Source organism: Gordionus sp. m RMFG-2023, chromosome 2, assembly GCF_954871325.1.
Source record: "Gordionus sp. m RMFG-2023 chromosome 2, tfGorSpeb1-WG-v2, whole genome shotgun sequence".
In the NCBI taxonomy this organism is placed as follows: Eukaryota; Metazoa; Nematomorpha; class Gordioida; order Chordodea; family Parachordodidae; genus Gordionus; species Gordionus sp. m RMFG-2023.
The window spans coordinates 60370545-60398531 of NC_088776.1; the positions used below are offsets into that span (position 1 = coordinate 60370545).

Here is a 27987-nt window from a genome sequence, read left to right on the forward strand (position 1 = left end):
TTATTTCGTTTTTCTCCTTAATAAAATTCGTATACCGAATTATACGTAGTTTTAATTTTAATGTGTGAGTGACATGAAACAATGTTCGGAGGTTAAATATGATCGGGCATCTATCCTAGCCAGTTATTATACGAAAAGTAATGCGAAAAATTTAAACTTTATTTGTTTTTAATCAGCTGTTAAAAAAAACAACAAAAAAACGTTTCAATTTATATTAAATAGGAAAAAGAGTTCAAGAATCGGTATGCGTGTATGCCTTTTTTGTGCTCATAATTTACAATGCCTTCTGCCTCCTGGTGAAATTTCAATTCGTGTATTTACATAGAATCATCATTTCTATAAGTAAATAAAATAAAAAAATAATAATATATTGTTAATTGACGTGACAGGTTTCGCGGGGATTTTTTTAAACAGCGCGCGTTATTTTAATTTTAAAAATGGCTTCATATTTTATCGAATTCCACTAGGTATAGAGCAGTGATGTATAATAATGCCTAGACTGACGATGCATTCCGTACATCAAGGAAAAACAGCTGGTGACGCCATTTTGGTTGCCCAATCTTTTTTTAAAATAACATAAATCTGGATCATAAAATTGGGACATTGTTTTAATTAAAAAAAAAAAATTAGAAAAAAATATATAGTAGTTTTTTTAACATGAGAATAATTGCTATATGGGTTACCAAAATGGCGGGTCCAGCTGATTTGCATTCGACCACGCTTTCAATCGCTTTAGGTCCATGACCAACGTGCTAGATAAGATAAGATTATGAGTGGATCGTCAGTCTAGGTATCATTATATGTCATCGGTATAGAGTTACCAACCCTAGTATAATTTAACCAATTCTTAAACCATTTAATAAATTTATATTTATTTCTTTTTCTAAATACATATATTTATAAAGAAGCTGACAAATATTTATAAATAGTGTGAAGCACAAATTGAACGTTTTTAAAACGCAAAGTTTTCAAAACGCAAATAAATGATAAAAAAAACGTAAACGCAGCTATTGTTTAAATTTGAAGCGGTTAATTTTTATTTATTTATTTTTTTTTTAAATATGAAACGTCTAAAATTTAAAAGAAAACAAAAAACAAAGAATGTTGTCCAATTTTAAACGAATGCATTTAATACGCATTTATTTGCGTTTCGAAACGCTGCGTTAAAAACGCATTTATTTGCGTTTCGAAACGCTGCCTTGAAAAGTTTAATTTTGTGAGCGACCCAATGACATATATAATACCTAGACTGACGATTCATTCATTAAAAGTGTACATCATTGCAAATCAGCTGGAGGCGCCATCTTGGTTACACTAATCATTATTAAAATTTTAAACGAGAGCCTAATTTATTCCTATATCTGATGCAAACTTTATTAAAGAATTACCGGATCATCGAGATAATAAGGAAGCAAGTTACCAATTTAATAGTAGTTTTTAACATGAGAATAATTACTATATGTGTTACCAAAATGGCGGGCCCAGCTGATTTGCTTTTAACGACGCTTAAAGATGCATTTTAATGAATGAATCGTCAGTCTAGGTATTATATATGTCATTGGAGCGACCACTATAATGAAATTGCCAGAAATTCGAGAAATACGATAAGATATCAGGTCTTTAAAATTGAAAAAAAAAATGGTGAGTGTTAGATATGAAAATTTAGAGAATACCAATAAATAGCTATAAATAAATTAATTACTGATACTTTATTAATTAATAAAAATTGCAATTAAATAAATCAAAAATAAAACGCAAAATAAAATAATATAAAGAAAGATAAGATTAAAAGATTAAAAAAAAATTTTTTAGAGGGACGCTAGGGGAAGGGAATGAAATTTTTATCTTCTTCTTTTATTTTTTTGATCAGAAATTTGCATATATAGATCGGATTCCACCGGAAATTGTGTATATCGATCGGATTCGACCGGAAATTGCATATATCAATTGGATTCGACCGGAAATTGCATATATCTATCGGATTCGACCGGAAATTGTATATTTGGATCGCTTTCGAATATGATAGCAGATCGATAAAATAAAAGATGCAATATATCATCATTAGAAAGATATATAAATAATATAATATGTATAAATGAGTAAATTAAAAGTAATAATTAATCTCCGATAATTATCAATAATAATAATTTTAAAAAAATTATTCCCAACTAATTGTGAAATGTTTTTCACGAATTTAAAATTGAGATAATAAGGACTGAAATCTGCCTCTCTTTTCTAAACTCACAATCTGAAACGTTAACTCTAGTTGGAATCGGTTAAAACCATGATTTTAGCTGAAAAATATCACTTTTGACCTCTAGATTTTTCCTAAAAAAGATAACATCGCAAATTTGGAAGAAACTAGATTTTCTCATGGCAGGCGACTTAAGATTCAATTAGCCGGCATTTAGGCCATTACCCGATTATAGTGATTTCCCAATAGCTAGTCAGCTTAGTCTATTAGTTAATCCTATTTATTTATTCGTTAATTTTAAGGCTAAGCTTCGATCGACGTAATGGTTTCTTAAATTTAACATTTTTAATCGTATAGAAACGTTATCTCTTTCGCTTTTAGTGTTGTTAAACCTTAAGAAAAAAGGGCTGACCAAATGCTTTAGCTTCCAAAAAAATATTATGCAACCCTGGAGGAGGTTTTGGTCATGGATGGCAGAAATGTTTGGGGACATCTATTAACTTAATCTAGAAATTTGCGTAATATTTTTTTGGGGCTAAAATATTGGGTTAGCCATTTTTAAACATGGAGCCATTTGACAAACGCTATTCGCTTTACTTAAGATCTAAGCAGAGTTGTTAAAAGATACTTTTTAAATAGATCTAGATACAGATACATCGTCTAAGATATTATCAAGATACAGATATTTTAATCAAAAATCTATCTAGATACAGATACCACATTTTTATATCTATCTAGATCCTTTAACAACTCTGGATCTAAGTGAGTAATATTGCATTATTTATACAATGATTCACGATTTATGGCAGTTTTACATCGGAAGCTATCATTTCAAACTCGTAAAAATATCGTTATTTTAGAACTTTTTTTGTATCTTTATATTCACTATACTAGTGGAGTACAAAATGATGCTTTACACGAGGTAGAATGCTAATCTAACATAATATTACCGGCTGTTTTCCGTCCAAAAATGAATTTTATGGGTTCGAGTCATCGCAACTTTCGAAAGTCTAAATAAGGTCGTCTGAGAATTAGATTATTCCATCTCCACTTTTTTTTTGTAATTTTACCGGAGAGCAATTTTAATAATTAAGTTTTCTATTGTTTTCGATAGGATTGTTAACGCCATATTGGCTATAATTTGGACTTAATTTGTGAAATATTATGGATTTTATGTTTTTATATAAATAGGATTTTATAATTATGAAATAATTGATTTACGTGTTAAAAAAAAGCAGTCATTTTTGACAAAATGTTGGATATGGAATAACCTAATTCTCAGGATATAATGATCATACTTTAATTATTATAATCTAAAAGGCCCGTCGTTAAACCAGGACTCTATGCTTCAAAGCTGTGCTTATTTTACCTTTAATAGCACCATAACATTATACATAAGGAATTATGTCTTCTACTGTTTTGGAAATCTATTAGCCAAATCTCATGATTTAAGCATTCCTTTCCTGGCTAAAATATTGAGTTAGCCGTTTTCAAAAAATTGGGTCAAATGGGAAGATTTGCGCCGCTAATCATCTTTATACAAATGGTCAATAATTAACTTTGACAAAAAGAAAAGAAAATGATTATTTGGAAAATATATACCATGTGTCCAATATTTTTGTTCTAAGTTATTAGTTGTATTACATCTGAAATAACAATTGCCACCCCCCCCCCCACCCCACCCATCCATTATCTCCGAGGTTTAAATTATTTGTAAAGCCATTCGAAAACGAAAATTTGTATATATATTTGTTTTGGTTTATTTAATTTTTACCGTTTTACTTATGGAGTTTAATTGCAATTCAAAGTTCTAGCATCCTTACTTGCAGATTTCGGAAGCGGGATAATTCACTGGGCATTCGACACCTGGGGCAATATGGACTCAACTTTTGGGAAGGTTAATTCTTAAATTACACTTTATCAAAATAAAAATAAAAATAAAATATATATTCCTATTGCAGGCAAATTTGAATGCTGTTTACCGCGACTGGCCATCCTTCATTATTTAGTTCTAGTACCAATTTTTTTTTTATTTTTCATAGGGGTAATCTATCATAATAATCCACAAAAAAAAAATAAAAAATATTTTCATATAAAAAATTTCTCATCTATTTTGGTTAACATGTACATCTTAAAGCTTTTATTTTTGGTTTAAAATAAGAAGTCAGACCTATAACAAAGCCTTCTCGCCCATGTCTGATAAATGCGAACCACAATAAGTGCCATAATTATAGAGTCTATCGAATAATAATAATAAAAAAAAAAATTTCATAAGGGATTTTACCAGCAAGACGTTTTCCTAAATGCTGTTTGTTTGGAAAAGGGTCTAAACTGAAATCCGAATAGGTGTCAGAAAAACCCATTCAAGTGCAATCAAAACAAATTGTATAAATAATGTAGTTAATTACACTTTATCGCTTTTGTCTGATTACACAATTTTAAAAGATTAATTTTTTTTTTAGAACTAGGCATGACTTAACTGCAAATGCCCTAGATAAAAATGTTTTATATATATATATACTCAATTAATTGATACGAGATTCATTTTCTTATGATATAAAGCAAGTTTATAAAAACTAAATATTATGCTACATTATATTCAAATAATAAAGTTATTAATTAATAATTATATTTCGATATTGTTTAAAGTCGTATTATATAATCATATTTATACCCAAAAAGAAATCTAAACCATTTAATAAAGTAATAACAAATTAATAAGCGACGTTATATAAATGAATGAATGTTTTTATTGTTTCCGAACTATTTAAATAAATATGATTTCTATTGAATGACATATTTTATCAATATGTATAAAGAATTTGATTATAATACTTTTAGATATATCAAAATAGACGTAGCCAGAATTTTCCCTAAGAAGGGGGTGGGTTATACGCTCCCCAGACCCCCTTTTAGTGGGCCTTGGCCCGCTTTTGCCTGCCTCTCGGACAGGTTTCCTTAGCCCATAAAATAAGCTATGCCTTTATATATAAATTTTTTTTAAAAAAAATATGAAATAATATCATTAAATTATTAACTTTGTCATTCATTCTTTCAAATTATTGTTATATTATGCATACATTTTTGGGGGATAGGGATTGGGGAGGGGGGGCTAAGGAAGATATATTTTATTAGCTTAAAATGATATTTAAAGTGACATATTTCTGAAAAAAAGGGGATTTCCCCTTGTTACCTTACAGACTCATTTTGTTATTTCTTTTATTACATTATATTAACTTACTTAAGTAGTTTCTTAATATCTTGATCGCTTAAATGATTGATATTTTATATTAACCTTTAAGTAAATTGTTAAATTGAATTTTGTAACATATATATATATATGGATGTAAAATTTATTAGATTTAGTCGTTAAAATTTTTTAAACTAAATAAATTTATAATTAGCGTTAAACAATTTTCTAATTTTTGCTTTACTCCCTGCCTCTGCCTCAACACTTTTATAATTTTATAGATATTACTTTATTTAATCGTTTAAATTTTTTTTTTTTTAAACTATATTATTTTATTTAATTTACATAAAACCTAATTAAAAATACTATAATTTATAAATTTATAATTATATAATTAAAAATAAAATTCTATAATTGAGTCCCCAAAAAGGAACCATAATTGTGTCTAAAAATTTCTATTTGAATTTTTTGTCGAATAAAAAGGAATTCTCTTGGTTCATTTGTGAAAAGTCGTATTTTATTAGCAAGATTTTTTAAAAACAAAAATGTTGAAGGCGAAAAATGCCCGTTAGTAGAAGTCACTACTGGAGTGAATAAAAAGTTTTTAAAATTTTTGTATTTGTTTGTCTTTTTAATTTCTGCCTATGTTATTAAATTGAAATTTATGTTTGAAGGGAATGACGAGACACACGTGTAGTCCCATATGAGTGATTTGCCGAGGGCCCAAGGTATGGTTGTCATACCATCAGGTCTTAAACCATCTACTTGAGATAAATTTGATGGTTCAAGATTGTTTGGAATGTGTGCAGCTGTTAAGCTTCTATTTATTATATGGTTTACAGCTGAGTGGCGTTGATGTCGCCCTTGACTAAAAATGCAATTTAAGCCATGTCTACCCTTTGAATCAACGGGTGATTTGCATTTGATGCAGGCATGAGGCTGTACTATATCGCAACCTAGACGTAGACCAATGGTTACTCTCAGTTGTTCATCTGATAAGAGATTACCAAGGTTGCGATTAGGGAGTGATTCTAACCATTCATGACCACCAAGTCTGTCAGATAATTGGAGGAGTTGAATGCAATCTAAAGGTGGATTGACTGATATATCTGTCTGGTATTTAGAGATTAAAGGTGTGGAAAAATTTTTGTGTGTGATGATTGATGGTAATACGGTGTTAATGGGTGTGTTTGCCTTCCATTTGTCAATAGCGTCGTCTAATAAACGATCCGTAGGGCATATGAAGCCAGAAATCATAGAATTGTTAGATAATCTAGATGATACGAATGATGATAAGGATAAAAGATTGAGCGGAAAAAAATTTAAACCGCCTAGTTTAGAAGGTAGCTGAGCAAGTGACCAATTGAATGAGTTTAAATTTATGTTTAAAATTTTTTCCAGAAATATTTTAAATTTATCCTGAATTTTAGATATGAATTCATTGTTTTTGAAAAAAGATGATGATCGGAAAATATGCATAAATTTAGGTATGTACAGGCATTTGCGAATTAAAAATAAAGATTGATGAGCTGGTAGGAGACTAAGAATATGCTCCATACTGTAAAAGCTTTTAAAAATCTTGTTGAGAAAATCTTCCGACTTGGTCGCATTAGCTAATGGGGACCCAAGTAAGGTTAAGCTGTCAGGAGCAATGATTTTGTAGCCTTCCAACTTTTGTGGCTTATTGTTTAAGAAACATAATTCTGTTTTATTTATGTTGAGTACCGGGCCGATAGCTTGGGAATTGATTTCCAGGTGTTTTAAGGCGCTTAGTACATTAGCTGAAGGGCCACATATGGTCCCATCGTCTAAATACCATAGATTAAGATCTAGGTTAAAATTTTGTTTAATTTGGTAGATGAGATGATGGATTCCAAAACAAAAAAGAAGAGGTCCTAATGGATCCCCTTGTTGGATGCCCTCTTGGGATAAAATCTGATAAGATCCATATGTCAAAGGCGTCTGAAAACCATATGAGGATTCAATAAATTTAGAATAACAGGGAAAAGTTTCATAGAAGAATTTTAAAAATGAGGTACGATGTAGGCTATTGAAGGCATTTTTAAAATCTAGTTTACATATTACAGAATCAGGTGGTGGGTTTTCTAAGTAAATTCTTAATGAATGAGCCGCTATTTCACAGCCACCCTTGATCCCAAAACCTAGTTGATAAGAATTTAAAATGTTGACAGCATCATGTTTGATGTGTTCGATTATGATTTTGGCTATTAATCTTCTGAAAAAGGAGCCTACTGCAATGGGACGGGTACCACCATCTGGCTTAGATAAAGCAATTAGACGTGCACCAAAAAGGATTTGGTGAGTTTGTATTGGAATATCATTATTTATTATGTTATTACAAAAAGTTGTTAAAACCTTGATGACAGAACTATGGGAAGGATTTTTTGAATTAATTAAGTATTGAAAATAGGAGGGTCTGAAACCATCAAGACCACCTGCTGAGTTTTTATTGAAGATTGATAGCATTGACTATTTCATCACTGGTAAAAATTACAGTCTGGTGGATTGGAGAGATGGGTAGATTATCTGTAGAAGCTTCAGGATGTAGTTGTTTCAATAGTTGTAATGTTTCTTCCTTGATAGGAGAAAGATGGTTATCTGAGGATATGAGTTTAATTGCACCACCTATGTCACCTTGATCTATTTTATTTGATATAATTTTGCATTTGTGTGTTATATCATCTACTTGCTTTTTAACATTATGATTGTAGTTAATCATTTGAATATTGTCAAAATTATCAATGTTCGATTTTATTTGTTCATGTAATGGGGTCTCTTTGTTAGCAGGACGTATAAGACATTTGTGAGAGAAGGTTAATAAGTCTTCCCATGATTTTAAACAATTTAAGTTATCATTAACTTTTGTGATAAGTTTAATAACAAAATTTGAAATTAGGTTTCTAGATTTATTTGGTAGATGTTTTAAAGTGGGTCTTTTTTTCCATTCAAAAAATCTTTCAAGAAAATCTGTGTTGATAGGGGGAGGATGAGGCTGAATAATATTTAATAAGGGTTTGGGTATTGTTATAATTTCATTGGTTGGAGATTTTTGAGAGGAAGGACATGTTGACCCTTTGTAACTATGTTTGTATAAAAGATTATCCTTTGTCACTTTAATTAGTTTAGCACAGATGTTGCAAATTGTTGACATAGTTTTATATTATTTTTTAACATAAGAATATTTGCATTATAAAAATTAAAATTTCTTAGCAAAACTATGTATATAGGATTATGAATATTTAAATTGATGTTACAAAATTGCTTGTTACAAGTTTGAGGGTATGTTAGTAGAGATTGTAAAGTTGACAAAACCCAGTATTGTTTATAAAGAGTCAGGCTGAATGGCAATAATTATTACACACATTACTAATTATATCAATTTGATGTTTTGTTTATCATTGTTATACTTAAAATTTGATGTTTTGAATATCATTGTAATACTTAGAATATGATGTTTTGAATATCATTGTAATAATTAGAATTTGATAAGTAACTGAAAGATTTGGAATACTAAGATGATAATAATTTAGTAGTAGCTTTACAATACTTTTCTGAAAGTATACATTGGTTTTTGGAATTTTGATATTTAAATTGCACTTTTAATATTTCCTCGCTTCAGATATGGCGGCCATTAAAATGAAAAAATATATTTATATTATATCTAAATAAAAATATTATAATTTATAAATTATAATTATATAATTAAAAATAAAATTAACGCCACTCAGCTGTAAACCATATAATAAAATAGAAGCTTAACAGCTGCACATTCCTAACAATCTCGAACCATCAAATTTATCTCAAGTAGATGGTTTAAGACCTGATGGTATGACAACCATACCTTGGGCCCTCGGCAAATCACTCATATGGGACTACACGTGTGTTTCATCATTCCCTTCAAACATAAATTTCAATTTAATAACACAGGCTGAAATTAAAAAGATAAACAAATACAAAAATTTTAAAATCTTTTTATTCACTCCAGTAGTGACTTCTACTAACGGGCATTTTTCGCCTTCAACATTTTTGTTTTTAAAAAATCTTGCTAATAAAATACGACTTTTCACAAATGAACCAAGAGAATTCCTTTTTATTCGACAAAAAATTCAAATAGAAATTTTTAGACACAATTATGGTTCCTTTTTGGGGACTCAATTATAGAATTTTATTTTTAATTATATAATTATATCCAAATAAGATATTTAAAACAACAAACGCCCACATGCGGATCGAATATTATAGAATTATATATTTTAATTATTTATTTTTTAAAAAAAATATATAAATTTTACAACAATAAGATTTTAAAATGATAAAAAAATTTATATATTTAAATAAGCATTATTCCCTTTTATTACTTCATCGATGGTGTTTATGCTCAGATTTTTATTTATTTTTTCATAAATTTACACCCATATTAGTGTACTCGCTTGATTGTTAGGTTTGACGTGATAAGGAATTTTTTTAAAAATTACAAAAACTACTACAAGTATATTATAGATAAGGAAATGACCACTCGCGTTATCTATTTAAGTTAGAAAATTTTTAGAAAAATAATTTCTATAGTGTAAAAAAAAATCAAAATGAAAAATTAACAAATTGATTATTTATTAAAACTAAAAACCATGATGAAACGAGAAGTAATAAAGAAGGGGGGGAGGTGGAATTTCTTAAAAGAAAGGAAAGACTATAAGAAACAAAACTATAATAATCATAATCAAACATAAAACACGGGCTTGCTTAAAAAAAATAAAGATTTTGCCTATTCAACATAATGATAAATAAAGTCATAAAGGAAGCACTGGGTGCAGCGGATCTGGTAGATTTAGGATCTAATAATTCCATATCTTTTGTCAACAGAATAATATCATAAGCGGACGACACTGTTTTGTAATCTCCAAGAAGTATAGATGAAACCAAAAATTTGTTATACCTACTAGAGATCCTAAGTCAAAGAGTTGGACTTGAAATAAATTTCAAAAAAACTTTTATTCTCCCCTCCCCAAATGCTCCACCGCTGGATAATCTTACATTTGGAGGAAATACAATTAAGGTTGTGAACAAAATTAAGTACTTAGGTATAACACTAGATAACAAAGGCAGTGGAAAAGAGGAAATGATGATCAGAATACAAAAGGCGAGGGGTGCCTTCTATAAGTACACGAAAGTTTGGAAAACCAAAGAGATCTCGGTATTTACCAGATTGAGGTTATTCAACTTGACGATAGTTCCTATTCTATTATATGGAGGTGATATTTGGGAAGCAAATAAGGCAGAAATGAGACGACTACAATCATTTATAAATAATTGTCTACGTACAATAAATGGCATTTTTTATCCAAGAGTTATCTCAAACTCTAATCTTTGGAAAAAGTCAAATCACACGCCGATAAACATCACTATAAAAAAACGCCGGATCCAGTTCCCAGCCCACATAATAAGGAACTCCGATCATAATCTAGCCCATGATGCCATAGCATAGTTGTACACATATAAAGGAAAACAATATACAAAATACAAATCCTTATGGTACTATAAAACCATAAAAGATATAATGGATTTAAATATAAATATGAAACAATTCATAAAACTAAACAATAGCAAAAGGTCCATCAAAAAGCTTTTTCGCATCAAAGAAAGTTACCTCAAATGAATACGTACTTCGAATTTCTTTGCTCATGTATCATTATCTAAATGTTTCCTATCTCAACAATTATTCAACTCGTCATTATCTAATGTTTCCTTATCTCAACAATTATTCAACTCCTTTTGGAAGTGTTCTTTTGAATTTCCTTACTAAAACCAGTACTAATATAGTAAAAATTTTCAAATTAAAAATGATCCTACGCCCACCCTAAAGTAATTAAATTATATTGTAGTTCTCGGGTATAGGCTCTTTTTCTGTCCCACTCCTTTTCTAAATAAGCCTATAGAGGTTTATGCAACATTTTTCGAAATGTTGCCCCTACAAGTACGTGTGGCTTGCCCACACATATTTTTACTTTATACCCTAATTAAAATCTTAATTCCAATTTGATGGAATTGAGGGAAACCTAGTGAAACTCTGTTGAAACTTCAACGCCGGAGGGCAAAATCGCCATATATCACGTATCACGTATTTTAAAAAAATAACGTCAATTAACGCCAATTTGCGGATTGAATATTATCGAATTATATATATTTAGTCTTTTTTAAAAAAAATTTATATATATATTTAATAGATTAAATTTGAATACAATTTGCAAATTCGATCTAAAATACTTTGTCATTGTGAGGTGCATAATATGTTAAGTAAATGTACTTTCTTACATAATATAAAATTTTTCATTGATTATAAAAAAAAATCTTTTCATTGAAAATTGATGGAAATTGACAAGCTCAACAAATCAATGGGATGGTAAACTACATACGAAACAAAGTTTAGCAACGATCCATCGTCATTGAGCTAGAAGATGAAGTTCTTTCTTTCTTTCTTTCTTTCTTTCTTTCTTTCTTTCTTTCTTTCTTTCTTTCTTTCTTTCTTTCTTTCTTTCTTTCTTTCTTTCTTTCTTTACATTCTTTCTTTCTTTCTTTCTTTCTTTCTTTCTTTCTTTCTTTCTTTCTTTCTTTCTTTCTTTCTTTCTTTCTTTCTTTCTTTCTTTCTTTCTTTCTTTCTTTCTTTCAAACATGAAATCATATCTTGAGCACGTTTTTTATAAATTGAAGAGTCTGATTTTACTAAAAATGTACACCGTCCTGCTTGGAATACCTACTCTATGAATTTCAGATTACTGCCACAAACTTTTAAACTATACCTCTATGTAGATATGAAATTAATTTATTTTTCTGTATATTATTATATTAAATAAAGCATGATATTATATAATTTGATTTAATTTATTCTAATCAAGAAAGTCAAACTAAAAAAAATTATATCTTCTAAATTAAAAATGATTTTAATCATCAAAATAAATCATGTAATTTATTCTTTATTCATAAATAAAACGTTATTATTGCTTTTATGTTTCAAAATAGCGATTATTCTCCGAATTGGAGCATTTTTATATTTAAGTTTTACCAAAATCGATCAATAATCCAGTGATATTCCCGAGAGAATAAAGCGTGAATATACAAAATTTAAGCTACTAAAAAAAATTAGAATAAAATAATAGTTTAAATTGGAATTGTAATTTTAATGTATGGGCCATCATACAAAGTCCAGCCTAGGTAACATAGGGGTTAAGGCTCTACATACAAACTCAATTCTTTTTTTTTATCATCACGAATGCGTTAAAATACTATTTAAGTTTGAAAATCATTTTTAAAAAATTTATACCCGTAAAATTTTTAGACGTAATAGAAATAAGGATCTTACTTAGCACCCTCTCGGTATATAGATCTACACATAAGCCAATGCCTGATATTGGCTAGTGATGTTGAAGTTGATATATATTAGAAACAGGCGAAGGTCTGATTTTGGTTTAGGTTTTTTGCGTGATTGATTGCAACGCTAAATTCCACAATTTTTGAAAAAATCGCATTTAAAAAAAATTATATATATAATTAACTTTTCATCTGCTTGATTTTCTATAAAACACATGTATGAGGTTAGGGGTTTTCAATATTTTAGCCAGAAAAATATTGCCTAGAGATTTCGATAATACGTGTCTTGACCTTTGTTCCTTCTAAGAACAAAATCAGGCTTGCCTAATATATTTCTGGATGAAATAGTGAGTTTGCACTTTTCCTAAAAATCGGCCTAAAACAGGTCCTTTAAAAGCACTAGTTCGGGGGTTAGCTTTAATAAAAAACGAGACATAGAAAAAGATTTTGGTACGGGACTATTTACCGAACACCCGAGCTTCCATAACAATAATCATTAATTGTTAAACCCTTAAATTTTTCTTCTCCTTCTCCTTCTTCTTGGAACGTATAAAATAATATATGTATCATAGACAGGTACCATTTGCACGGTCCGACCCGGCTTTATTACTTTCAGGCCCAGTCCGGGTATATTAAAAAACCGGTCTGACTCTTGTACCCGGGCCGGGCTTAGTGCCGGGCTTGCGGGTCTCGGACATTTATTATTCTAATTAAACATCTTTTATTTACCTCCCGTAAAAGGCGTTCATTAGATCCTTCAGGCAACATCACATAGATCCGACATCGATAACCAAGCACGATTTTATAGAAACAAATGGGGACAATTGCGCCCTGACCATTCCCCTACTCTTTTATTTAGCCTTGAAAGTTTGTTTAAAAATTTTTTTTTTAAAACTAATTAACTTTTTAAAAGCAAAGGTTTAGGACCTGAATCTCTATTTAGCGGTAATTTTAATAAACGGGAACATAATCGAAAACCGATTTTCTAAAAAAAAAGAGGTCTAAACTAGCCCCAAGGTCTATATTACCCCGGGGGGTTATGGGTTGCCCATAAATAGGTCTCGGTTTGGTTCGCGAGTTTAAAATGAACTTTTTTGAAAGTCCCTATTTATGCCAGAATCGTTTACTAAACTTTAGTTAAACGGGCTCGAATTAAGCCATTCTCGTAAACGGCTAACACCCAATTTTAGCCCAAAGTAAAATCGAACCTTCTAGAATTTAGCCATTTAGCTCGCAGATGGCGGAAAAGTGTTTCGGGATCTAAATTTAAGAGGCTTGTTCACAAATATTATCGTCTAAAATCTTCGATTTAGCCCCCCCCCCCTTTTTTTAAAAAAATGGCGTAAAATCGAACCGTTTAAACAACATTACTACCACACGAATAAAGTATACTTATAATAACTATCGCTATGAATATCAAAATATATTTTACCGCGAAAAACAAAATGTCTTATTCAAATTTATGAGAATTATTACGATATTATTTAAATTTCATATTGTATAGACTATGCAAATGAGGATTTAAAGGAAAGATATATATATTTGAAATTTTGTGAATATTAAATCTTCTTTCTTTCTTTCTTTCTTTCTTTCTTTCTTTCTTTCTTTCTTTCTTTCTTTCTTTCTTTCTTTCTTTCTTTCTTTCTTTCTTTCTTTCTTTCTTTCTTTCTTTCTTTCTTTCTTTCTTTCTTTCTTTCTTTCTTTCTTTCTTTCTTTCTTTTCAATTTTTTATAAGTTCTTTTTTACTATAATTCTTTTGTAATGTTTAATTTAGTATATTTTTTTACTTTATAATTTATATAAATGAATGTAGAATTGAATAAAAGGGAAAACATAAATTTTGTTTGCCCTTCATTATTTAATCTATCATTTTTTTATAAAAGATTATTTTTGAGATTTCAAACCTAATGAGATCGCTAGTAGGTCGGTAGTAGTGAATGATAATTGGAAAAGCGGTGGTATTGATTGAGAATGCGTATTTTATTGTTAACTATTTATATTTATCCAATCAGAATATATTTTTATAAGATTCACTGAGAAGAGATGATGAAGCAGTTCGGCATGGAAAGGAAAACAAGCATGGTTTTAAGGCGAAACAACGACAATTTCAAAAAAAAACCTTATAATCTGAGGCCAAGAAATAAAGATTAATTTTATGAATGATTTTATTATTGACATGCAACTAAATAAATCTCAATTTTTCATTTATTGTAGATACTGGCTTTACAATTACTGACTTGACCAATGACTGTTATAGGAGAACCTTCATATGAGAACAAATTTCTCGAACAACTTTTCAATTCAACTTTTTCATAATTGGCAAGTTTTGATGGTCAAGATTGACATTATTTAGTTGCATGTCAATCATAAAATCATTAATGAAATTAATCCTATTTCTTGGCCTCAAGATTGTGAGGTGTTTGTATGATCTCTTGTTTTTTTGAAATTGTTGTTATTGTTCGCCCTAAAAATTATGTTTGTTTTCTTTCTATGTCGAACTGCCATGCTATTCCGTTCCATGACCTCTTCTCCACGAATCTTCATTATTAGTTATCTCCAATGATTGACAACAATATCCTCAAGAAATGTTAAGATCTGCCGTTATTTTCTCTAACAATCTTGCTTCGAGTTTTTCATTACGACGATTTATCGTGAATTGAACCGATATTAATTCCAAATTTATTCCCGAACCACAACCTTTAAGTCTATCCAGATATTCTCTTGGACGACTCAAGTCTATCAGGTTTTGTGTAATTTTGTTTTTTTCCCACTTTTTTTGTATCAAATTATCTTTCATCTGGTGGATAAGATAAACTATCTATATTGTCCATAATACTAACGGCCATGTCTTTATCAATTGTTTAGAAAAGTTTCTGTTTTTTTTGTTGCTTCGTCTACTATATTCTCCGCTACGAATTTTGGGTCCAACGTTTTTTAGGAGTACCTTGACACTAACTTTATATTTCAGCCAATAGTCATTTCAACTAACGGCAATTTTTTTTTAGTCTACGATATTTTTTTTAAAAACTTATTTTTATATGGTTGTTTTAATATTTTAGTATTTTATCAATTTTTTAATTATACTAATATCAATATTATCAAAATAAAATTTTAAATATATAATTTCTATCCTCCACCATAATGTGATCGCTAGTAATTGGTTGTAGTGATTGATAATATAAGAACTTGGAAAGCGGTAGTATTGATTGAGAATGCATATTTTATTGTTAACTATTTTAAATAATCAGAATTCTTTTATATAAAATTAACAATTTTTTTTTTTAAGGTAATATCATTTTTTAATCGAAATAAGTTCGTCGTTAATTATATAAAATGTTAGGTATACTTTATATATATATGCATATATAATCAAAATTAAATATCATTTAATATAACTATATGTCCAATTTACATATTATTACGATCTACAGATATTGCCTTAAACAGTAAACATTTAAATTGGACACGTAAAGTATTAAGGTTTAGACAATAATAAATAAAGAAATATATTATAATATAACACCAATAATGCCTTATAATAAACTTTAAACTTTAAATTGAAATAAAACATTATCATATATTACATGTTACCAACGTGTAACAAAACCTTTGATCAAAAATCTTTTGTTTGAGCCCATCTAACAATGAGCAGGGTTCTGAAAAAAAATTGTTTGGTTTGGGAATTTTTCGCGGACCAAACCAAGACCGATTTTTGGGCAACCCATATAACCTCCTGGGGGTAATATAGACCCGTGGCTAGGTTTAGACCTCTTTATTGGATAATCGGTTTTCGAATAAGCTCCCGCAATCAAAATTTCCCAAATAGAGTTTAAATTTTCCTTAACACGAATTCGGGTACAAAAGATCTCTTTTTTTAAAAAATAAAGCTTTTCAAAAACTTTTGCAAATGCTGGATCATGATTCCGGCAAAAAATGGAAAATCTTTTTAAAAAAAAATATTTATAAAATATTTCTTTAGTAAACTTTTTAGTGTAAATATAAGTGTCTGTTTTTCCTGCCTCTTTAGATTAGAGAATAGATGTGCATTTTTTTTTAAAAAAAAGGACATCATTTGAACCTTTAGAGAAGCTTTGCACGACATATTCAGTTCTTTTATATATATATGTTAGCGTCAATGTGTTTTTTTCCCAGAAATGTGTTAAATTATTTTGTTTTAGCGCTCTTCTAAAGATTTTAAAATCTGATTTTAACCAGAAATGTATTCCATCACCCTATGAATTTCATAAAATAAATTTTTTCATAAACATTTTTAATACTTTGTATAATTTATATTCGATTTTTTCCATATATATATTATTTTATATTATAATTTTATAAATGACTTAAAGGTTAACACGACAAAATTGTCTTACAATTCATTTAGATAGATAGAGGTATTCCAAAACATGATAGAATATATTTCTGGTTTAAAATCTAGGCTTATAAAACCGAGCTCGGAAAAGTGATTTAAAGTTGTATAACAATAACAACCTGCAGGAAAAAAAGAACATATTGACGCCAACACATATATATGTATATATTTAATTAATGATCAAAAAAGTATTTTAAATTTTATACCATTGTAAAGTTTATATTTTGTAGCCATACAAAAACTAGTATTATAATTAGACTGGGTTAGGGTTCACCATTTCGTATGAACATTTATGAAAAAAAGTAAAATGACCTAAAATGGCCACATATATATTTGAAGCGAGTATAATATTTGTATAATTTTGAAATGATGTAACAGATTAGACAAATATTTTAAATAAAATTAAGTATAAATATAAATTGCTAAATGGTAATTAATATAGATTATATACAATTAATATTATAATAATTGTATATAAAATATATGATCATATTTTATATTAATAATAGAAAAGAATATATTAAAAAATTTAATTAATTAAGATAATATATTATAAATTGCAGATAATTTACAATATTTTAGAAAACTCTTCTAGATCTATTAATATATAACAGACAGCACGATTATACTATAAATTTATCTTTGAATCAGTGACGAAGCAAAATAAAAAAATGCTTATTTTTTTATTATATTTTTTTTCCTTACTAAATTAATGTTTAATAATTGTAATTATGTTATTGAAAATTTATTATAATTTTTCTAAAAAAAATTAATTATTATATGCAAATTAAATAATATATACTTTAATTTCTAATTTTCTTAGTGTTGATAATTGTTGCGATATATCTTTAACCTCTTTAATTTTCATAATTTATCTTATCTTATCTATGACCAACTTCAAATACAATTTTGGGAATCTTCGAGATTTTTTTGGGAATCTTGGCAATACGACAAAACGCCTAATTCATAATCTTCATACGAATTGGAGGGACGATACCAAATTATCCACTAATTTAAATTATTAATTTAAAAAATATAAGATTCGAGTTTGACATTTTATTTGACCCCTTTTTTCAGTATCCTTTCATATTAATCTCATTAAATGTACTGGGATATATAGATTTTATTGTATATTATATTAGAGGAAATTAATAAACTTTATTATTATTATTATTATTATTATTATATTTAAATCTAATTTATATTACGTTGTGCCGTATAAGTCCGAATAGAAAGCAAAACTCCGAGTATAATAATTTTATTGAATTTCCCACACAAAGAAAATGAATAATTTTATTTCAAAATTTATATATATTATTACAACCAAAAAAAAAATATATTAAAAACAAAAATAAAATAGTTAATAATAATTATTTTTACAATATTTCGCTTCCCTTTTATAGGGAAGCTCATAAAATACAATTTCATCATGATTCAACAAAACTTAATTTCTATATCTAAAAATAAAATAAAACAAAATATTAAAATAAGGTTTAATAATGAACCGGCACAATTTATTTATTAATATTCACGCAATAAATATTTTCAAAATTATCAAATATGTCACTCATTTATGACAATTGTCTCAATAATTTTTACAGTAATCACTATGCTCATCCTGGGCTAAGAACGACTCACCTGATTCCTTTTGATTACATTCTACCAAAATCATTCTTATATATATATACATATATATATATGCGTTTCATAACGAATATTCTTATTTTAAAAGTCTTTTCCCGGTCAAAAATCGTCGGATTATCACTCTTACGGGCAAGATTTTTTCCTGTTGATTATATCGCTCTATGCCGCTTTGACAAACCAGGTTTTAAAATACCAATGATATTAAATATAATATATAGGTGTCAACTAGCCCCTGCCAAAAATTGAAATCCGTATTCATGTAAGATCTAAATAGGTGAGTGAAATTATTCGACCTCTCCCCCCCACCCCGAATTTTATCCCCGACTCCCCTCCAATCATCACCGGGTTCGGCCCTAATTTCTAAATTGGTCGCACGACATGGGTTTTAAAAAAATTGCTGGCTCTACCATTTTGTAAATGGTCTGAAATTACGAGACGCCATATTAATATAATATGATTTTTTTTTCCCACTTATTAATCGATCAGCTGCACTGTAAAGATTTTTTAAATAGCCCCTCTAGGGTTTATGAATTTTTTTTTTTTAAAAAAAATTTATTTTTAATCCAGGTCTGGCTCAAATTTTTTTTTTAAAAAAGATAAGATGATAGCGGAAACACCTATTTTATGAATTGTAGATAATTTTACCAATAGCCTTTTTTTTGTGTCTTTTATTTATAAAAAAATATCTAAAACTAATATAATTTATATTAAATTCAAAATTTATCATAAAATTATCTGAAATTCATAAATTCCAAACATGATGAAATACATTTCCAATCAGATTTTTAAATTTCAAAAACGCTCAAAAATTGAAGTTGAAAAAATAACACATTGCCAGAAAAAACAGATTGCCGCTAATATATATTATGAATTAATTTTTCTGACCCACTCCTATCCAATAAAGAAAAACTATTATTTTTTTACCCTATCCATACATATTTTCTTCAAGTTCCTTCGACTTTAAAGATCAAATAATGAATATATTAAAAATTTTCTCCAGGAATCTATTCTAAAAAAAAAACTTTCCTAAGAAAGTTCTTTAGTCTACTTATCATAGTTTTTCGTTCTTTATTCCTCCAAAGAATCTAATATGAATATTTTTCTAGGATTTTATTCTAAGCATGACATGACGTTGTAGTCATAAAAATCTAGAAGATAAATATTTAACTTTCGAAGAACTCTTGAATTATTCTAGCTATTCCAAAATTTTTTTGTTAGATTAAGTAGGGGTTTTAGATTAAGAGTTATAAAAGTAAATCTAAAATTATAGTCTACTTTTCATTAATGAAACCTTTCCTATGTGTACAATATAATTGTAAGCAAAAGTGTGGATTTATAATATGGGAAACGATATTAACAAAAATAACATTATTTTATTACAATTACGCCACTTAGCGGATACGGAATTATTTATATTTAAAAATAATATTTGGAAAATTACCAATTATCAAAAATTTATAAAAATATTAATGAAAGTTAAATTGTACCTACTGAAGTGATTGCTAATTTTCTTTGTTATATTTTAATGGCCTTTTTTTGTTAATTAGATTTTATGACTAAGTTAAATTAAATTAATTATGATTTGTGAGTATTAATAGTAAAGTAGTAAGTCAAATGTAAAAAAGAGAAGGATGAATCAAATATTTAAATTTGAACAAATTTAAAATCTAATAATAATTTTTATATTAAAATTTAGATTTAACAAATAAATTTAAATCATTTACTACCCCAAAATATGGTAGTAAATTTTTTTTGTCTCAACCACAATATGGGAGCTCTGCAAATAGTATAAAATACCTATTCAGTGTTGTTAAAGCGCGTTACTTTTTTCAGTAGCGGTAGCTATAGCGCGCTACTTTTTTTTAAATAATAGCGATAGCTCTAGCTCGCTACTTATATTTTACATAATAAATACATCTAAAAATTATTAGAATATATTTTTTATAAAATCTAAAATTATAATCCTTTTATTTAATTTAATTTAATTTAATTTAATTTTGAAATTTAAATTTATATTTAAAAATATACATTATTGTTATATATTAGATATAAACAGTTGTTAAATAGCAATCTGTATTTAATTTATATTTCGCGCATTCATTAAATTATATATTTTTGAAATTCCGTTGTTGGTATGTCCTTGCTTTTTATCTTATTTTATATTTCATTTTACATTTTATATTAAGCATTATAAATCTTGTTATGTGTGAGATTGTTGAAGATATTGAAATTTCTTTGAAAAATGAGCAAAATATAGATGATCCTTTCCCAAAATTCAAGAAATACTTTAACCTTGAAGAATAAATTAATACTGGATATCGGTTTCGGTGCAAGATCTGCCGCAAGATTATCTCTTCAAATCATACGATCAGCTTTAATTTGAAAAAACATTTAAAGGTAATATATTAAACAAATTTAATACCAATGTGTAGGCTAATCTTTAATTTTTAAAATAAATTAAAATCAAAAACCAATCATTTTTTTTATATATTCATAAATTTTATCTAAATTTATTTAAAACATTTTAAAATAGTTATTTCAATCATTTTTATGTACTTATCTCCTACATAATTTTTATTCTAAGTATTTTAAAATTTTAGACTGTGCACACTTCAAATTATAAAGAGATTGAAAAATATCTCAAAGGTTTTGGGGTAATGGAAGAAGATAAACCCACTTCCAAATCAAATTTAATACAAACAAAATTAACCAATTTGGATTCATCAACACCTGGTGTATCCCAAAAATTGGCTGACAAAGTCATTATAAACTTTATAATAGATACAGTTCAACCATTATCCTTGGTGGATAGATTCTTTTATAAATATGATAAATACTTTTTCTCCACGGACCAAGATATTTTGCCGGCAGACATTGATGGTAAGAATTTTGGAGAGCTTTAAGGAAATGAAAGAATCTTTGATATTAAATCTATCAGATGTCTCCTACGTCTGTACAACGGCAGATTGCTGACTCACAATAGAAGGTAAAAATGTTTATTTTCTGATTTATAATATGTCATATTTTTAGAGCTTATTTAGGAGTAACTGCACATTAGATTGATCCTAAAAATCTTAAACGAAAATCTGTAGCGTTAGCTCTAAAGAGAATAATTGGCTGTCAGATGACATTCTAGCCAATATTATTGCAGAAATCCATAGGTCTTACAAAATTCAAAACAAGGGTAAGATGATTACGGATAATGGGTATAATTTCCTGAAGGCCTTCAGGTTTTAAATTAATTATAATTTTTTTATAATATGATATAAATAATATTGAATATTTTGGGAAGATAATAATAATAACAATACTAGTAATATTCCTGACAAAAATATTGAAGATGGAGAACAAGAAGAGGATGATGAAATGGAGTTTGAGATAATTCATGTTCATGACATCCTTGGTTTTAAATTATTTTATATTTAATTTTTCACCAATATAAAATAAAATTTATAATATTAAGAATCTTCAATAAAGTCTTCTATGTTACCTAGCCATCATCGTTGTTCCTGCCACAACCTAAATTTAGTTGCGACAGTGGATGCTGAAGAAGCATTATTAAATGAGGATTTTAAAAGAGTATCAAGATCTACATTTTCTAAATGCCAAGCTCTTTGGAATAAACAAAATAAGTCATCAAAGACGTCTGATATTTTCAAAAAAAAATTAGGACGTTATTTATTGACACCAAACACTACAAGATGGAATAGTGGTTACAATGCTATGAAACTTTTAGCATTGTTTCTAGACGAGAAAAAAATGGAAATGAATTATATATTGGATCATTAGTTTTATGATTTGGATTGGTCGTTTATGCTCAAGTGCAATAATAAATTAATTATATATATATATGTAACAAATTATAGTCATGTTTTTATATCAATATTTTATTTGTGGAAATAAAGTTACGTAAAAAAAAATATTTAAAAAAAATCAAAGTAGCGTAAAAAGTAGCTAATAGCGCGCTACTCATTTGAAAACGATAGCGGTAGCGATAGCGCACTACTTTTTTTATAAAATAGCGGTAGCGATAGCGCGTTACTTTTAAAAGTAGCGTTTAACAACACTGCTATTTATCAATATCTTCTCATGCCAGAAAATTAACCTCCCTCACTAATCCTAAATACATATTATAATTTATATATAACGAATAAATTTTAAATTATATTTAGCCGATACATTTATCTCATATTACCACTCCAAAATATGCCAGTATAAAATTTTTATCTCAACAACAATATTTGAACTCTGGAAATGACATATAATACCAATTAATCAATATCTACACTACATTTTTGATACAATTTCATGTATTTTACGCTAGATTTAATAAAATGAATAAATAATCACTAAAATTTGTCATTTATTTTATATAAAAAAATGTATTTAAAAAAAAATTCATATAATAGTTCAAGATTTTATTATTCCCGTCATTCTTGCCGGGTTATCAACTAGTGAATCTATAAAATCAAAAATTTTTTATAGAATCCAAATAATATAAAAATTGATAAGAGTAACCAAAATCTGTCCTTTTATAGCCAATTCCTTATATATATATAAAAAATTCACATTCTAATGAATGTAGACATATTAATTTTATTATTCATATTTATACAAGTTCACATAAAATTTATTTACAAAATAATAATTCCAAATTAAATAATATAAAGGTGAAATATATAGTGAAAGAATGATTAGAATAAGGAATAAAAAAAATGAATCTAGTGAAAGTCCGTGGGGAGAAGACTACCATTGAAACTGATAACTCGCTTTAAGGATAACTATAGCCAGTCTCTGTCTGAGGAAGAAGCCTTCCCGAGGATAGCCAGTATGCTTGCGAATGTGTGATCCTAAATCCTCGAAGAAAGGTAAGGCAAGCTTACCAAAAGAGGTTAAGATAGTGGATATTTATTTGGATAAAGATGTGATGATCTTCTGATATTATCGAATATTTGGAAAATTTTGCCGAAAAAACGATAATTTTTTTTACAAAAATACAAATAACATGACCCATTCTGAGTCTTATAATCCAAAGTCAAAACAACGCGCCAATGTTAACGACCGAATTGTTGCGCGTGCGTGATAAAAAATACAATGAATTTACAAACAATTAAAATATACACCAATATAATAATAATAATAAAAAAAAACCCACTAATTATGAAAATATATATGATGTATTTCAGCATGTTTAGAATACCCATCTTATGAATCGTAGATAATTTTACATGAAAACCTTTGGATCGTTTACCTTGAATTCATAGTGGCGCTATCGCGATCGCGATTTAACAGCTGATTGATTTTTAAAAATCTGTTTATGAGATCAATTGTTCTTTATCAAAATCATTATTTCTTGGAATATTATTAAAATTTGAATTAAAGATAAAATTAATATTAAATAAATAAAAATTGATCTCGTAAACAGATTTTTTAAAAATCAATCAGCTGTTAAATCGCGATCGCACATCATAAAATTATCCGAAATTCATAGGGTAGATATTCCATACATGATGGAATACATTTCCGGTTAAAATCAGATTTTTAAATTTAAATAAACGCGCTCAAAAAAAAATCGATTCATTGTCAGAAAAAACATATTGTCGCCTTACATTATAGAAAAATTATCCATAGATATTTTCTTCTAGTTTCTTCACCTCTTAAAGAACAAATAATGAATGTATCAAAAATTTCCTCCGGGAATCTATTCTGAACATTACATTATCCATAAATATAGTTTAAAAAAAACTTTGTAAAGTTATTTAGTCTTTTACTTATCTCTGTTTTTCGTTCTTCGAGGAATCTAATATGAATAATTTTCTGGGAATTTATTCTAAGCATGGCATGGCTTTATATTCTTAAGAATCTAGAGGAAAAGTATTAAAATTTGAAGAACTCTTAAATTATTCTAGCTTTTCTAAATTTTTTTTTGTTGGATTAAGTAGTGGTTAAGTTAAAAGTTATAAAATAATCTAAATAATTTAGTCTACTTTTGTTAATTTAACTTTTCCTACATGTAATACAAAGTTATATTAGTGGTGATTTATAATATAAGAAATGATTACTTTTTTAAAATTACTATTACGCCACCTAGCGGATATTGAATTATTTGAATTTAAAAAATATTTTTTGGAAAAAGATAAATTATTGATTATTAAAAATTTATTATTCATAAAAATATTAATGAAAGCTAAATTATACCTACTGAAGTGATATGGTGATATTGTTTGTTTTCTGTATTATATTTCAATGGCCTTTTTTTGTTAATAAGATTATATGACTAATTATCTTAATTAAATTCTTAATATATGAAATGATAAACATATTATAACACATTTTAATATATAACATTATTCAAAAAGATATAATATAAAAATAATTAATAATTTTTTAAAAAATTGTAGAAATTTAAATACATATATATTGATATATTATTTTTATTATTCGTATTAATATAAGTCAACACAAATTATATATACGAAAAATTTATAAATTAAATAATATAAAGGTAAAATGATAAGCGAAAGTCTTTGGAGATAAAACTGCCATTGAAACTAATTATTTGATATAAGGATAGCTATAGGCAGTCTCTAAGAAGCCTTCCCGAGGATCGCCAATATGCTAGCGGATGTGTGATCATAAATCCTTGACTTAAGATAAAGCAAGCTTACTAAAGGAAGTTAAAATAGTGGGTATTATTTGGATAAAGATGTGATCTTCTGATATTTTTGGAAATTTTATGTTGTTCATTTGGGACAAGTAGGTTCGGAGTTTGGTTGAAAAGAGCTAATAGATTTATACAAGAATAGTCCCAAACCAGAAATTGACCCCGTTTCCATGGATTAGGGTAATTCTGTAAGGCCGCTTTCCATCGGATCTAATGAGTCTTGGTGGTTCAAGTATAGCGGGTATTTGGGCAGATTTTAATGCTCGCTGGATCAAGGAATTACATTAGGTGTACCTGAGGATTCGTCCTTTGCACGATCTGCAATGTAAGCGGTGTCTTCCATGGCTATCTATCGGGATTCGAAAGCCAGAGAAGAAGTGAGGAAAGGTTATTTTACAATTTAGGCGGATTCCTATTGTGTGGGTTAGCTCATTGTTGTTTAGTTGGAGTTGAAGATTTTTGGAAGGAATGACTTACAAAAATTCATGCTGGGATCTATTAAGTAAAAAGTGAAGAGAGAAAGGTCTATTTGGAGCTTGCTATATAATAGGGATTCAATGCAGCATGCTTCAATTTACCTGTCCCAATCCTTCTGTCTACTGGATTCGGGTGATGGGTCATCAACGCGTATCCTCCATAGTAGGATAGCATCATTTATGGAAAAGTTAGTTTGTGAAGTGTGGGACGTAATTATGGGTTTCGAAACTGCTCGAAATAAAGGCAGTGAGATCTAATATACCACAACTTTTGGTAGGTAATGAAGCTTGACCCCATCTGTTTCCATGAATTTTAGATTCAAGATATTTTCTGGTAGATCTTTTATTCCCTTTATATAAATACTGAGGGATAGGATATTTATAAATAGGCATTGAGCGCAGAGCATAAAGTATGCGAGGAATGTTAAAGAAGTTTTTATGAAGGATGAATTATTTATGCTAAGGTAGCAAGTCGTATTTTGTTTTCGTTTTTTTCCTTTAATTTTTATAAAATTTGGCTGTGTCCAAAATGTTTTTAATTTGTAAAAATTTATAAATTATGAGGTTTTTTTTTTCAAAAAATTTTGGACACAACCTTAAATATGTGAAAATTCTTAGATTTAAGCTAAGATCGGCTTAATTTGGATACATAAATGCCTTTAAGTATACGCTAAAAAACAGAGCCCAACCCGGGTTCAAGAATTTTAAATTTCATATAATGGAAATTTTGATAACAGGAACTTAATCGAAACCGATTTCCTAAGATGGATCCGAACCTGCCTCAGTTCCATTTCACCCCGGAGTTAATGAGTTGTCCTAAAATTGATCTCTGCTCTGTGGTTTCAAAATGCCCAACCAAACAATTTTAAATTTCCTGAACCTTGGTTAAGGTTCACATCCCTGCTAAAAAGATTTTGAACGAGGACACCCTATTTTGGTTTTTTTTTAAGTATTTGGTGGCAGTTATTTTTCATATTTTGTTTTCGTTTTTTTTCTCTATAACTAATTTGGTTATTTAGTATTAAGCTAACCTAGGAAAAGGGCCAGTGATTTTAACTCGAGTCATTTAGGAAAAAAAAAATTGTTTCCCATTTCATTCTGAACATAAGTGAAGAAAAAAAATATGACAGCTAATCCAAAAAATATTTGCACTGTGCTCCATTACCTACAAGGCTCATTTAAATTTTCTGGAAGTTTTCGCATTTTTATGGGAACCCCTTCTATTGGCTGCCCTGAAGCTGAAAATCGGTGACTAATCCCAGAATCCCGAATATCACAAGTGGAGGGTATACCGAATAAGAATACTCTCGAGGATTTTAGGCTCGTATCTAGTTAAATAAACAAATTCGAAAAATAAACACAGAGAGAATTTTATTTACAAAAATTAATATTTTTTTTATGAAATTAGATACACAAATGGTCCCATACTTATCACGGTTTACCGAAACTCGTTGTCATACTTCAGAGATTTAAAATTATTTTACCGCCTTCGCATCACAGGACTCATCATATTATGCCTCACGATTGTTATTATTGCATAACTACGGGTTGGCTCAATAGGCCACTGGAGTTTATGAAGTTTGATTATTAGCCTTCATTAAGAAAACGTTATTATTTATATTCAGCCGTCAAAATTTAATGTTTTAATAAGGGACGGAGTTGGGAGATGAATAAGAGTAAGGGAGGGATAAGAAATTAGGATGGAAAAGTAGAAAGGAAAACAAGGCCAATAAGGAAATATAAACATGTGTTTTATATAAATTTTATTTGTTTATCAACCTTACTACTAAAACCTCTAAAGGTTACAAATAAAACCAATCTATTTGAAAAAAACTATTGTAAAACGTTTTTTTTAAATATCCTATTTCGTTATTTTTCAAAAAAAAAAGTTTTTGGAGAACTTTAGAATCTGTTGTGACCAACCTGACAGGATATAGGGCCAGAATGGATGACGCCAAATGGTCGAAAAAAGTTCAGAATTAAAAATAGCTGAATTGTGTCATTTGACAAAAGAGAGAAAAAATAAAATGTAATTTTATTAATGGTTATTTTAGGGAAAGAATT

The 27987-nt window shown here is 28.2% G+C and overlaps 1 protein-coding gene and 1 long non-coding RNA gene across 2 annotated transcripts; one reads left to right on the forward strand and one right to left on the reverse strand.

Annotated features, from left to right (window-relative positions):
• The first annotated feature begins 21 nt into the window (after positions 1–21).
• LOC135923454 (plasmanylethanolamine desaturase 1-like) lies at positions 22–27971 on the forward strand. Its single transcript, XM_065458205.1, has 7 exons — positions 22–137; positions 223–342; positions 4003–4091; positions 13509–13634; positions 18872–18964; positions 27332–27501; positions 27813–27971. The coding sequence occupies exons 1-7, from the start codon at positions 74–76 to the stop codon at positions 27904–27906; spliced, it is 756 nt and encodes a 251-aa protein (XP_065314277.1). The 5' UTR covers positions 22–73; the 3' UTR covers positions 27907–27971.
• Positions 315–4070, reverse strand: LOC135923455 (uncharacterized). Its single transcript, XR_010571218.1, has 3 exons — positions 3969–4070; positions 1899–2010; positions 315–336 (listed from the first exon to the last, which is right to left on the reverse strand). It is a non-coding gene; the product is annotated as an uncharacterized LOC135923455 (long non-coding RNA).
• Positions 27972–27987: the final 16 nt, after the last annotated feature.